At 44.3% G+C, this 14327-nt stretch overlaps 1 protein-coding gene across 13 annotated transcripts in view; it reads left to right on the plus strand.

The window, feature by feature from the left end:
• The window catches only part of LOC310881735 (rho GTPase-activating protein 7-like), a 56140-nt gene that overhangs the window by 30368 nt on the left and 11445 nt on the right, over positions 1-14327 (plus strand). For 12 of the 13 annotated variants that reach the window (XM_083799365.1, XM_083799370.1, XM_083799371.1 and 9 more), the window contains 6 exons: positions 9129-9200; positions 10183-10264; positions 10759-10822; positions 11439-12784; positions 13247-13417; positions 14129-14288. In XM_083799365.1, coding sequence (XP_083655491.1) covers positions 9129-9200; positions 10183-10264; positions 10759-10822; positions 11439-12784; positions 13247-13417; positions 14129-14288 — 1895 coding nt within the window. Of the gene's footprint in view, positions 1-6; positions 7687-9128; positions 9201-10182; positions 10265-10758; positions 10823-11438; positions 12785-13246; positions 13418-14128; positions 14289-14327 lie in introns of those variants that run through there. The other variant, XM_083799364.1, reaches the window with a different exon arrangement.

Here is a 14327-nt window from a genome sequence, read left to right on the forward strand (position 1 = left end):
GGCGATCAAACACTTAATGACAGCTTTGTGAAAATATCATGTTTTCCAGGATTCGGTCCCTAACAATGGTCTAAGCTTTGGGGTGTTGGTAAAGTTATTTTGTGGTCCTTGGCAAGCTGCAGAGCTGGGAAATGAAAAACCCAGGTGAGCAGGATGCTGATTTTCTTGCCACCTTTCCCTGTGGTATGGAAATCTCCATCAGCAGCCCCTCAAACCCCTTTTCAGGCAGTGGGTGTGGAGTCTTTTGACACCCTGTGACAATACCTTAACACCTTTTGTGAAACTGAGTCCTGGTTATTCCAGACTGTGTGAAAACTCTGATTCCTGCTTCAAGTATAGGTGCCAAGGACCGGCTTCTGTAGGGTGTGAGCTTACTGTGTGTAGTCTGAGCTCCATTGAGGCAGAGGCTGATGCAAGGATCCCCCAGGTTCATTGTACTGAGGTATGGATAAAATGAGCCAGGATTGTCATTCCTTCCTGAAAAGCCTTCATCATTTCTTCACTAGCTATTGCTATATCATGCTATATCACCCTGAATTAGCACCCCCCCCCCCCCCCCCCAATGTAAGCCTTTACGTGAATGTAAGCCTTTACGTGATTAAATACCAATCAACACCAGGAATTTTGCCGTAAGTTGACTTGTTAAACTAATTTAACTACCTAAAAGACAGAGAAAATAGCATGTTAGGGTTGTGTATCATCATTTCATGGCAAATGCCCAAAGGAAAATGAGAGTGGGAAAACAACTGCATGGTTTAATTGGAGCATTAATACCATATGCAAGCCGTCTACCAATGTTATTCCCAGATTTAAATGATACATTCCGTCTTCCTAACCCAAGCACACAGCTGAGGATTTGATCAGTACAGGGTGTGTACTTTTTATATTGCTTTGGGTGGGCCTGGCAAAAAGCATTTTCTTAGCTAATCACAGCTAAAGACCATATATCACAACTCCATAATTTCTTTTGTATTGTGCAGTCCAGTACTAATATCAAATGTCTTTTTTATTGTGCCATAAAATTTGCCAGCTTAGGAACCAATTGAACTAAAAATAAATAGTAAGTCTGTGCAAATTTTGCATTTGATTACTATATGGAAAATTGAATTAATTCTAATGAAACACACCCATAAATTCCAATTTCATCATAATGATCCTTGGGTTAAATGAGCTTGGGTTAAATGAAATGAACAGCAAAATGCTTGACTTCACTTCTTAAATCCTCGTTTAGAAAAATCCATCCACAACCAGAAGAATTCTTGTTTTAAATAGAAAATTCTTGCTTATCCATTGTGCTCAATCTCCATTTCTTTTCTGCTGTGTCTTTGAGTTCCACACAGCAAAAGCCAGAACATTTCAAGTTGTGCTACAAAGATTTAGAGACACTGGAGTGGTTCATAGAGCTTGAGTTATCTTTTGACCTCTTTACATTAACGCAGCATCCTATCCTCATGTCTGCCCTATATAACTAACAGTCCAGGAGCTATAAAATCATTAGTGATTTAAAGTTAACTTCCAGGGAAATAATGTTAGATATATTAGTATGTTTGATATGTTCTTCTGAGACCCGCCTACTTGACGTGATGCTCTGTGCATTGTTGAATTATTTCTGCAGAAGGCTTGTTCAGGTTAGAAAGGTTGACCATGTATTTTTATTAGAAATTTATAATTTTGTATTGCTCATGGCTTAAAAAACATCTCAAAAGTTTTCCTTTCTTTCTTTTTGTTTAATTTGATGTGATAAAACAGACCATTTACATTTAGAGCTTTTTTTCCTCCTACGTTAGGTTAGTAAAACTGTTATTAGAAGGAAAAAATAAAATCAGAATAGCAATGAACTGCATCAAATACAGACAAATCTGAATAGTCAGAAAGGTCAGAAATTGCACTAATTTTTTTAGTACACAGATTCATTGCTTAACTGCATATGATTTTTTCAGATCACGAACTATTTTTGTCTCAACTAAGTCTCTATAAACAAAATAAGAGTAAAGGTTCTCACAGTTCCACGAAAACCACTGTGGCAAGGGACCTAATTACAACACAGTAACCATGTCCTATGGCTGGCTCACATTCTGTAGCTGGCATCTGACATTGATTTTAATCATGGATCTCAAATTGTGTTCCATCTAAGTCAAATAGGAAAAAAAAAATTGTCTATGAGACACAGTATCTCCATTGCATGATGCAACATCAGAGCCTTAATTTGTTGTGTGCAGGGTAGAGGCAACATCATTCCAGGCATTTGTTGGGAAGGAAAAAAATGAAACAGTAGCTAATTTAGTAAAAAAATCAGTAATCCATCAAAATGACACTGGCACAATGGTAAAATATGGAGGTAAACCAGCAACTTCAATAGCCGTGAAGTGTGGATTTGCCTGCAGTTATTCCTTCCCTCTAAATGAATGCAGGTAATAGGAATGAGACATCTATTCTGTACGGGTAGCTACGCTGTCTGATGCGATGGATCTGTCTACACGTGGCCTGTGGGGACGTCTGCCCTGTGGTACGGACAGCTGTTCTGGTTTCGGCACCTCACAGCCCTGCTCCCGTGTGTGTCCCCACCACAGTGCCCCGCGGGCCGGGCCAGGGCAGAGGTGGTGCCCCGAGTGTCACAGCCCCAGGCAGTGAGCTCAGTCCTGTGCTGGGGCACCGTACAGCCTCTGGTAACAATCTGGGGGGACACTACAGCAGCTTTCTGTTCCTCTTCAAGAGTATTAGTGTTAAATAATTCCTGGGCTTTCTATGCTTCAGATCATGTTCTTCTAATCACTTGTGCTTTTGTTTCACAGTTTGATGCTTTTAGGAAATTCTCAGTGGTTTTTCTGACTCTGCTGCATATCTTTGAATACCAGCAAATGTCTTTCAAGTGTATTGACCAGGTAAAGACTGCATTGACCTGGGCTCTGCAGCTGCAGGCTGGCTCAGCGCACCTCAGAGGGGCTGATAAAATACCTTTCTCTGAAATATCACTTACTGACCTGCCTCTGTTGGGCTAAATAGTTCATAACACGTAGGTTGAACTTGTCTCACATGCAGTGCTATCTTTGGCATTTTGTAGAATTACGGAAAACCTAGTGCTACACCCTGAAAGAGCATGGACAATATCCTTGTTTGGCACTAGTTAATTCTGTGCCATGGGTTTATTGATGTTGGCTCCACTGGAAGCAAGCAGTTACCCGTCCTGTTACCTACAGTTCCTCCTAGGAATTTTACAAGTGTGTCTCAATCATGTACAAGGGTGCCGTAAAAGACCAGTGATAAGGAGCTGCTGCGGCAGAGGAATGTTGTATCTGCTGCTGTTGAACAGCCCGGAGAACCAAAGCACGGAGAAGCAACGGGCGTGAGATTAGACTGCAGGGAGCTGCATCTGCTGTCACCTTGGAGAAGGCTTCTCAAGTGCGGGTCTAGAAATTAGAGAGTTACACTCTCACTTCTAAGGTCGATGGGAGTAAGACACCTAATTCTCCTGAGCCCTTTGAAATTTCTGTAGAGCAAACACTACCTCTTCTAACTTACGCAGAAACAATTAAAGGATCATCAAACACTGATGAGCTAGTTAATGTGATCTGCAAAGAAAATACCTTTAAACTTGTCCAGGTCCCAGTAACTGACAAGGGAGGCTAAGGACAAGGACCTGAGTAAAGATCTTAATGGCAGCTTGGGAGTCCCAGTAATCAGCTTGGGAAGCTAATGCCAAAGAGCGGATAAAGATGCAATTAAGCTTGCCACAAAGTACAGGGATATATTGCAGTTCCCAGCTGTGATAACTGAAGAGTTGGCTGCGATTCCAAAATACCAGCATGATAGTAAAGAAGGAAAGAAAGGCCAAATATCTTGGCATTTTCTTTTTCTAGACATTCATATTCAATTATCTGTATGGAGCCTAATTTATCCTGGCAAAATTCCAAGCAAGAATCCTTTTTTTCCCCCCCCCCCTCCATTAGGTTGATAAAATAGAATTAGTCTTTGCTATTTTGCATTGCACACGGGACAACAGAATAAACATTTCCTCTTATTTGTGATCTGTCTCCACTTTTGGAGAGTTTGGTGGTTTTACAAGCCCTGACTGCTTACCCTGGTCGGTGCAAACACCCTGCTCTGAAAGCATAACACTTAAGCTGTCAACATTACTGAGCAGACAACACTTTCAGACTCTTCAAGAGGCGATACCTCAAGAAAAGACAATTTTTGAAGATCCCGTCATAGGTTGCTATTAGGTTCTGGACATTCTCAGGAAATCATAGTGCTAGTGCAGCAAATGCATTTTTCATAGAGTGCCTGTAAAGTGCAATACCTCATTAGCAGCTATAAGCCAGAGGGGAGCCTACAATTTTTTATACCCCAGGCTATAAAAAGATGCAACTGGAAACTCATCATTTTATCTTCAAATGGACCCTGAAAAAGCCTCTTCATCTCCACCACTGCCAGCTCAACCAGTAACAGCAGCACCTAAATCACTGCAGAAACAACCAGCGACTCATGAGCTGTAGGAAAGGCGGATTGTGGAATTTGGCGTGTGGCTGCCAAGCGTGCCCAGGTCTTGTTGGCTCATTTTCTGGAGGAGGATGAGGGGGACAGTAGTTTAGGACTGCCAGTGATGAGAGGAGGCAGCAGCACCTGCCTGGGATGGAGCAGTGAGTTCTGCCACGCCAAATAAAACAGGTTTCAGAGCACAGGCTGTGGGCATCCGTTGTCTGTTGCTGTAGCAGGATTAGCACCAGGTGGAAAAAATCTTCCTATGCAATCACCAAGATTGGGAAAGAGCAAAATTCTTTGGATTTTTTTCCAGTTGCCTTCCAGGTTGGTGTAATATGTAATATGTAAAGCCAGAATCAGTTGTAACCTCTTTTCTGTTTGCCTGTCTGCACTTGCATGGCACGGGGAGGAGAGGCTACAGGAGTGCCTCGTGAGCTGGCTTTGTTGAGAAAAATCTGTTCCTTTTCACAAGCACTGCCCTTGGACCTTACAGAAAAGTTGGAAAGTAGTGTCCTAAAGCCTCTCCAACTGGTTACTCGCTGGCATGTTTTGGAAGAGATAGAGAGTTACACACAAACCCCTCTAGCAGATTAAGACCTGGCCGCCAAGTGGTTCCTACCTGTCAGCACTGGCACACCGCATTGTCTGAAGGTGGAAGCAGAAGTAGTGCATCCGCCATGACTTTTAAAAATCTCCTGAAAAACTGCTCTGAAGGTAGGAGAGCAGCAATGAGACCCAGTGTGGAAAGCAGTACGTGTTGGCCAGGTTTCCGACTGGGCTGGGGGCTGCTGGCCACCAGCTGCCCGTCCCCACACCTCGCCCTGCCTGTGCCATGGCTGGGCACTGGACGCGTGGTGGGCGATGCAGAAAGCTGAGTTGCCACCAAACTGATCTTGCCAAGAAAAGTGAAGAGTTTTCTGCAAGTTTGGCTGGCTGGGCTTGCTCTCACAGGCTTGGAGGTGTCAAGGCAAGCAGAGGAGTGGAACATGAAGCTGAGAAAAGGAAGGAAAGACCATTCCTCTTCTGGCAGCAGATCTGTGCAAGTAAAATGTCATGCTGCATCTCGAGAGTGAGTCACTGCACATATGCTTCCAAGCAGAAATCTGCACCCTCCCCGTTTGTTTAAAGGACATCTTTTTAAAAACTGAAGTACAATTTGCCACTTTCTTTGTTAGTTGAAGCTCATGAGCATCTTGTAGCAGACGGCTGGCCTCTTTCATCACCTGCTTCTGGCTGGCTTCAGGTGCTGCCTCTCCCTTGCTGTTAGGCGAGGGCTTCTTGTGAGAGAGCATCCGAACCTCAGCACAGACGTGTCTTCACTGCTGCCTGAGCTAAGTGTGCAAGCAGCACACCGTGTTACCCGTGGTCATTCAGCGAGGGATTCAATAGGTGGCATAGCATCTGGTTTCTAAGTGTGTGATGAGTCCGGGCTTGCTCTCCAGTTTGCCAACAGGATGGTGCTCAGCTGGGGGAATGCTGTGTGTTAGGCCTAGAGCCCAAGCGGGTGAAGGAGAGGAGGCACCAGCCAGGCTGAGGTAGATGCTGGGGCTGCAGAGAGGAGGGCAGAGGAGCACAGGCAGCAGGCGTGGCGAGCGGGGTTGGCTGGGGCTGTTGGGGCAGGCACTCTGGTACAGCCGTCAGCTTGCCTGCTGGTGCCGGTGGGACTGGAGGGAACCAGCTCCAGCACAAAGCTGACCTGCCTGAAATAGCACAGCCGAAGGATCACACAGGTCACGTGTTTGTGTACTGGTTCTCATCAACATCTGGTAGTAACCCATTACCCATGGGGAAACAGCTGACTTGGCTTGGGAATGTTGCTGGCGGCCCCTGATCTACAGTAGGATATTGGGGTTGCAGGAAACATTTTTTTCCATCCGCCTAATTACAAAATCAGTGCATGAGAAAGAGGTGCCATGCTGGAGTTGTTGTGCTATTCGTGCTATAGCATGTGTGCAGGTAGCAACAGAAAAATCTGTAAAAGAAAATTGTCATCCTCTTGTACGACATCTAGCTTGCAGGCAGAGATGCTGCGGTAGTATTTGGGGTTCTGTCCTTGCCAGCTTTCTGAAGGCTCCCCCGTTTCCAGTTTCTGTTTAGGAAGAACTAACATCTCTCTAACAAGCACCTGAGCAGCTCCTCTAGCATGGAGAAGAACTAAGCAATTGCTATCAGCCTGTGTTTGTTATTACATCTATTTTAAAAGCAGGTCAATGAACCTGAAATATTCTTTTGTAGTGAGCGTGCAGATACAGAAGTGGAAGGGAAACACCGCTCAGCCAACAAGGCTGCCTGGGAAGGTGCATGTCGGCAGCTCGTGGCGAGGCGGAGCAGGCAGGCTGTGGAGCCAAGCTACGGTCAGAAGGTGGGAAAGGGTCTTCTGCACAAATGGCTCATCTGCTATATTTGTTTTTCAAAAAAACCCACAGTGTGAGAGCCCTTTAATAGCCTCAGAGAGTCTTCAGGGCTGGTCTGGGAATTTCCTTTGGTTAGAGTAAAATTCCTCGGCATCCTTTCTGTTTATGATTTCAATTTCTAGCAGGACTGGGAGGAGGCAGCAGAGACGTCCCCAGGGTGCAGCGGTATCAGCAGGTCCCTTTTGGTAGTTATTTCAGCAGTGAAGGAATTGTAGTAAATCTAAATAGCTGTAGAGATACAGGCTATTAGTGTGCCTTGTTTGTAAGGCTGCTAACACAGCTGTGGCATTGCAACATGGGACTGTGCAAAGGCACCTTAAAGGGCCTGGGGATTTAAGGATCTGCATTAGCAGAGAAACTTTCTCCTATGGAAGGGGCCACCTGTAAGTGTGAGAATGTCATCGTGTTTTCTGTCATCTTCATGGCTAAGGTCAATGCTAGCTGTGAAACACTGTCCAGCCTCTTCTTATTTGCATCACTGTCCACGGTGTGGTTTGCTCTAAAAATAGAGTTGTATTTTCAGCGTGTTGGGAGCTGGGGAAGTGTCAACACTGAGCCAGCCACGCTCCTGCGGGAGCTCGGGAGCGCCGTGCCCAGGCTCGGGCTGCGGGAGGTGAGCGCCCAGATGAGCACCCCCAGGGTTCCCCCCGGCAGAAGGGCGCTGGGTTTTTCCTTCATGGGCTGACCCAAGTGCAAACCTCAGCGTGCTTTGCTGTTGTGAAGACTCGTAGTGTCAGACTGGTCCTCCTCGTGGCTCTGCCCTGCAGATCTCTTCTCTTCTCTGTTCTGCTCTGTGAGTACAATGCTCATGTTTTATCAGTCCCCTGCCTCAGTGCTCAGTAAATGCTGTGTTATGATAAGGATTGTGATAAATTGTGGTGCTGAGTGTAGTAATAAATGTAAGCACAGTGGATATCGGCTATTGTGGAAGAAATAATTAATTTCTGTTCTGCAGTTTGAAAAAAGGAGGCGTGCATCCTTATTGTGCTGGGTTATCGCTGTGTGCTCGGAGGGAGAAGCCGCAGCTCTGTGCAGGGAAGCCTTTGTTATGGGTGCCATTGTCCGAAAAAATCAAGGGCTACTGGAAGTAATGCTGAGTTTAGCAGTAGAGTAATAACCACAGGGAAGGTGTGGCAGTACCTGGTAAGTCTCTTTAGGCTGACACACTGGTGACTTACAACTAAGAGGTCTCAGCAAAGCAGGCAGGGAATTCGGGAGTTTCAGCATGTGGAGGAAGTGTCTCAGAGTCCTGATCTTTGAGTGAATGGGCAAAGAAAATAGACTCAAGAAACAGGCGTGTTCCTCCAGTCTAGCGTGCTAAATGTTAAGGTGCTTAGAAATAGTGCTCTCTAATGAGCATGCTGGATGATAAGGTGCTTTTACAGCATTTCTTTCAAAGGAGTCGTTGCCTTTTGGTCAGTGTCTGTTGTGATGTGTGCTGGATTACACTCAGATGTGGAAAGCATGCCATGTGGGATCCTTCTCCTCTTCAACAGACCCAGACCTTAGAGCCTGCTGGCATGTTCTCATGCTAAACATGTTTATGTTTTTGAGGCATCTGGTGAGTGTTGTGTGATTCTGTGAACTTGTATTCGGCTTCTGCTCCTGTGGGAATGTTGCAGCATTGGCCACAGGGCTTTATGAATTGTCACAAAGTGAGCAGTGAGTTCTTGATATCTGCTATGCTGAAGTGGCTGCCAAGTTGAGCTGGTAGTTGGCAAGGAAATAAATATTGATGGACCCTAGCAACAGGTACTCCTGAGAACCCTTGTTCTGGGAATGCTTAGGCAGTGTCCGTGTAATTAATGTTGCGATAGCATTTAAAGGCTATTTATAGGATTTGTTTGCGTCTTATCATCGTCTCAGAACTGGAGTGCATGAATGGATATGGGCACACGTATCACACACCCGGCCCTGACGACTCCTTTCAACATGTAACAGATGCTTCTCTGTCCAGACTTTGGGGCAGCTGATATACACTGATGTATGGCATCTCAAGTACACCTTCATACCTAGGCTCTCACGTGTTTCACATCTATCCTATGTCAGAATGACTGCTCCAGAGGTGTGTGCAGGTTAAGGATGTTGGATACAAGAAGTTCTTTCCTTTCAGTAACACACTGACAAAATACTCAAGATCCTTTGAGAATCCACCAGATAAAACTAGTGTGCACATATTCCAAAGGCACTACTCTTGTGAGCCTGTGAGTGAGCAATTTTATGTTCTCATTGCAGAAATTGAAGCCAGAGAAGCCTGCGACTGGCTGAGGGCTGCCGGCTTTCCCCAGTATGCTCAGTTATTTGAAGGTAGGATCCCAAAGCGTTGTCCAGCAGCTGACACTGAATTTAAGTAGAACTGCTTACATAAATAATCTTTCAGAACCTGGCAGTTTTTACAGGAGCACTTCCAAATTCTGCAATATCTTCATGCGGACCTATAGATAGTATGCAACGTGGTGTGTGTTGTTGCAGAAGTGACACCTTAATGAAGCTGGCATGGACACCAGAGAATAACACAGAGGACTAGATCTTTCCTGGTTATTGTTAGACTGCGACTCAGTCAAATTACTGCTTTTGTGATTTTTAGTTTCTTATACTTTACTTGATCTCTTTTCCTTAGAGTATTATTTCTATTAGAGTATTATGATGCACTGACTGCAGCCAAAACTCATCCAAAGCTGTGTAACCTGTGGTCTTGAGCAAGATACAGTTTCAATGGGATTTTTGAAAAAGGATGTTGGAAAAATCGTCTTGCACTCATAACTTTTTCAAACAGCCACTCAGAAGCAGTCAAACAGTCAAACAACACGATTTCTGCATGTTTTCATGTTGCTGAAGCTGCAAAGAGTGCTTATTATTTGTGGGAGAAATATGGATTTGTTGTGAACTTGTATAATTTTCTACAACTTTTGTGCTTATGACTTAAAAATGTTCTTCTTTTAAATATGTTTATTGTTATAAACGTCACTGAATGTTAACAAAAGCTAATGTATTTTTAAGAGAGATTTTATCACAGGTCTACAGTTCAAAGAATTGACAGAAACTTCTGCCTGCTTTTATATCCACCTTCCCTGTTCAGTGCAAAATTAAAAAATGGAAGTTGAATGATAGAGCTAAATTTGAAAGCAGTATACCATGAACCTTGATGTCTCGCTTGCTTAAAGGACATTTGTGTGAATATATAGCTATAGAAGTAGGTTTTTGATATATTTAACCTTTGCTAAACATGTGGAAAATTCAGTCTTTGCCATCATGACTCAGACTTCAGATTCAACTCTTTTGTTCACAGATATGCAGTTTCCTATTGACGTAAAAACTGTGAGGAAAGATCATGACTTCTTAGATGCAGATGCAATTGAATCACTGTTCAGGTAAATGTTAATTATGAATCACCTTTAATAGGCTCCAGAAGGTGTTTCACCTTTTCATAACTTAGCTTTCATCTTAGACTGACCTTCTCCACAGAGCTGCAGTCCAGCAGGTCAGCCCCCAGCCTGTGATGGTGCATGGGTTCCTAGGTGCGGGACCCTGCACTTGCCTTTGTTGAACTTCATGAGATTCCTCTCCACCCGATTTTTCAGAATCAATCATTAAAGCTCATTATATGATTTTAATGTGACTGTAACTGATTAGGTGCAGTCTTCCTTAGCTTTAAGATGACAGAACTGGGACTGTGAACATCATGGGGTTGTTAGTGGGCACTGGTTATGGTAAAATGGATGGAGAACATCTAACAGTATGCCAATCTTTGACACCAGTAATGCAGGCACAGTTTAGAACTTTGCTACTACTTTGTAACAAGTGTGTTTTCAAGAGGAAAAAATAGTTTAAATTTAGAACTTTCATCTTTGTTCTTACACCCTAGACGACTGAACACACTGAACAAGTGTGCATCAATGAAAGTGGAAGTAAGCCATCAGAGGAAACAGGTATGAAATAGTTAATTTTCTCAGTAAAAATGTGATTACTTGCTATATCAAAGAAAGAAAGAAAAAAAACAACTGTTTTTAAAAGGTGTATAGATTGCTTGTTGCCTGGTGCTCACTTGGTGTGGGAGCAGTACAGCAAATGGAGCACCTGGTACAAACAGTGGGTGAGGCTGAGGTCTCCAAGAGGGTGTGCCAGATGCTGATGCTGCGATAGTCCCACAGCCAAGTGCTTCTCTACCTGAAAATGGATGAGTTTTAGTTGTAGAAGCATGAAGTGTTTGATTTCTTTGTCTTTAGGAAAAAAAAAAATAAAATCTCTGGATTTGCGACAAAACTGAAGTTTTCATCCTCAGATCAAATCTGTCATCTTTTCCCGTGGTAAACTTATCAGGTTTGTCAGCATGCTGAGATGTAATGTGTCACCTAACAAATTAGGTGACAAATTTTCAGCTAACAGAACAGACCCCAGGGCAGACCTTCAGTAACTGAACGCTTACATTTCCGTGTGTGGGTCCTGGGGGCTTTGAAGGCAGTTGGTCTCATTTTTATTACATTTTTGATAATTTAAAGTTTCAAAACTTTGCCCTTGAAGTATACCTTTTTTCTTCTTTCTAAGAGTGATGACTCTGATGATGATGAACCTTGTGCAATAAGCAACAAATGGGCTTATGAGCGGTGCAGTCAGAAGTGGTCTCGTCTTGACAGCCTGGAAAGTTTCGCAGGACAAGAAGGTGCTGGTGCATCGGTCCCAGGCAGTCCAATACTGAAGAGCATCAGCAGTGAAGACACAATCCTTTTGGTTCATAGTGAGAAACATGATGTGTCCTCAATCCACAGTACTAGCAGTGGTGACAGTGACGTTGTTAGCTTCCCCAAAGCTTTTGAAGATGTGGAAACCAGCACGAGTGTCTTGAGTAAAGTTGCTTCAATGGACTCTGCTTTTAGTTGTTCACCTCCTCCTAGTGAATTTTTAAATATCACCAGTGAAGAGAAGCTTTTGGATAGGTCACCATTCAAAAAGAGGACGAGCCTTCTAAAGAAAATGGAGAAGTTGCACTTAAGGAGCTGCAACTTAAGGAGTGGTCAGTCAAAGGCCAAACCCATAATAAGCGAGCCTGTTCTTCTGGAAGGATTTAATGAAGAAAAAATGAAGATGCTTAACTGTGTAAATATTGCTGACCTCTCTGGCATCCAAACAAAGAACAATTCCTCTTGTTCTCCGGAGAGCTGCAGTAGCAGCAATCATTCTGAAATCAGCAGCACAGTGAGCACTCCAGGTCCCCTTATAAAACCACGAAGACACTGTGAAAGAAAGGGGATGTATGCAGAAGACTTGGAGTCTGGCAAGCTCTTCCTATGGAACAATGTATCTCAGCAAAACCTCAAAAACGAAGTCAAGTTACAGATGAACCAGATGTTTCAAGTACCACAAGGCCATAAGCCTGGCACTTTCCCTACAGCACTTACAAACAGTTCGCTGTCTTCAATGGACAACTCTTCTGTCAACTGGAGAACTGGGAGTTTTCATGGGTGCAGAAGGAGCCGGAGCAGAAGCAGTTCCAAGGACCCCCAAGCCCCCAGCAGCCCCCTTTCATGCACAGATAACAGGCTGAGTGTATACGACAACCTGCCCGATTTTCAGTTTGATAAGTTGGAGGCAGCGGACGTTGATGATGATGATGTTTTTTCAGAACTGAACAATGTTATAGAAGATGTCAATGGTCTCAAAAAGTTGGTCGATCAGTGGACACAGAAGTTCTCAGATGATGGGGATTTGGACTTTGCCAGTGACTTGACGTCTCTGTGTCCATCCTCCCCTAAAGAAATCCATCTTGACACAGAGCACTCGGAAGATAAGACATCAGATGTCCCAACCACTGAGGGAGAGAGCAGCTGTGAACTGGGCAAGGAGCTCAGTTCTACAGAGCTGATGTACATAACAGACCCTAAAAAGACCAACAGGTCAGCCATCCTTGGGTTTCCCTAGCAGACTGCCCCTCTGGTAGCATTCCCCATTGATTTTCTCCACTGAAAAAAAAACTGTAATAGCTATTCCAGATCAAAATATCCCTGACTGAGTCTGTTCTGGGTAGCGGAGTCTGCACTGGTAGTGCCAGGCACTTCTGTTCCGTAGGCAGCGTGCTATCTACATCTGCTCTGATCTCTGTTGAAAGTAGGGCTCTCACGATCCGTATCAGCACTGTTAGGCATTTGGAATCAGCTAGCTCGCTTGCTGTTTCTTATTGAAACTTTTGGTATGGCCATAGCACCTCCTGGAAGAGAAGCAGCTTGTTTAAATGCAGCTAATGGGCTCTTCAGGGAACTGCGGGTTGTGTAGAGTCTTAGGAGTTTTGCAAATGCAGGCAGAAAATTAACAGGGACAATGGGAATAGTCCTTCAGTTTGAACAACATTTATCCCACAGGCACAGGAAGCAACACTGGTCTGTGGAAGAGAGCGAGAACCTGGACAGCCTTTCCATCCAGGGTGACAGTCAGGCAGCTGCCCAGCTAGCCCGGACACAAAAGCTGGCTTTGTTGAAACTCACTACTCTAATGGACAGATACTCCCCGTCCAGTAAGCAGGGCTGGAACTGGTAAGTTTTCTAACATTAAAGCAAACCGGGTTGGAAAGAGAGTATTTGATGTAAGCAGCTGAATTCCCCTGTCTGTCTAGCTTACACGTGTCCACAGTGAGGAATTTCATCCTGTTAAGTCTTTGGCAGTTCCGTGGTGATTTCAGTGGCTCCAGGATTTCCTGTTACGGACGGCACTTCTGCTCCTCACTGGTGGTCACAGATTGTTACTGGTTTCAAAGCACTTTGTAGTTTCTCTCTGAATTTGCAGGGCTTTGGCAGAGATACTTCACAGGACCTGAGGTGGGAGCTGACCAGGTGGAGAATCCATCTCCAGCATCAAGACCCAGTTTCAACTAAAGCAATGACACAGTCAGTCACTTGTGAGACTGGCAATGCCAGTTAGCATCTTGGGATAGGGGTCTGGTGCTTGAAGGAAGTGAAGAAAGTCTAGAAGGAAGTGAAAAAAGACTGCATTGTCCCAAAGGGAGGGAACGGATTTCTCGTGAGAGTTTTTGTCAAGCTAATTTCAGTTTTGACATGAGGAGGTCACTCCTGTCATGGGTCTTTATGATTTTCTCTCTATCTTACGTTGCCATGTGTACAGGTGTGAGGCAAAATTTGGGGATGTGGCATGTACAAGCTAAGTCCTTTTCCACACGTGTAACTAAAGTAGCAAGCAGAACTGTGCTGGAGGGCTAATAAGGTGGATGTACTGCTTTTTGTTTTCAGGACTATACCAAAGTTTATTAAAAAAATGAAAGCCTCCGACTACAAGGGCAAAAATGTTTTTGGGGTCCCCTTGCTTCTGAATGTTCAGCGAACAAGCCACCCACTGCCCAACGGCATCCTGCAAGCACTGGACTATTTAAGAAGCCACTTCCTTGACCAGGTATGAACTTGAAGCAGCCCAGAGCAGCTCTGTTCCCAA

This window comes from Anser anser, assembly GCF_964211835.1.
Source record: "Anser anser genome assembly, chromosome: 14".
Classification (NCBI taxonomy): Eukaryota; Metazoa; Chordata; class Aves; order Anseriformes; family Anatidae; genus Anser; species Anser anser.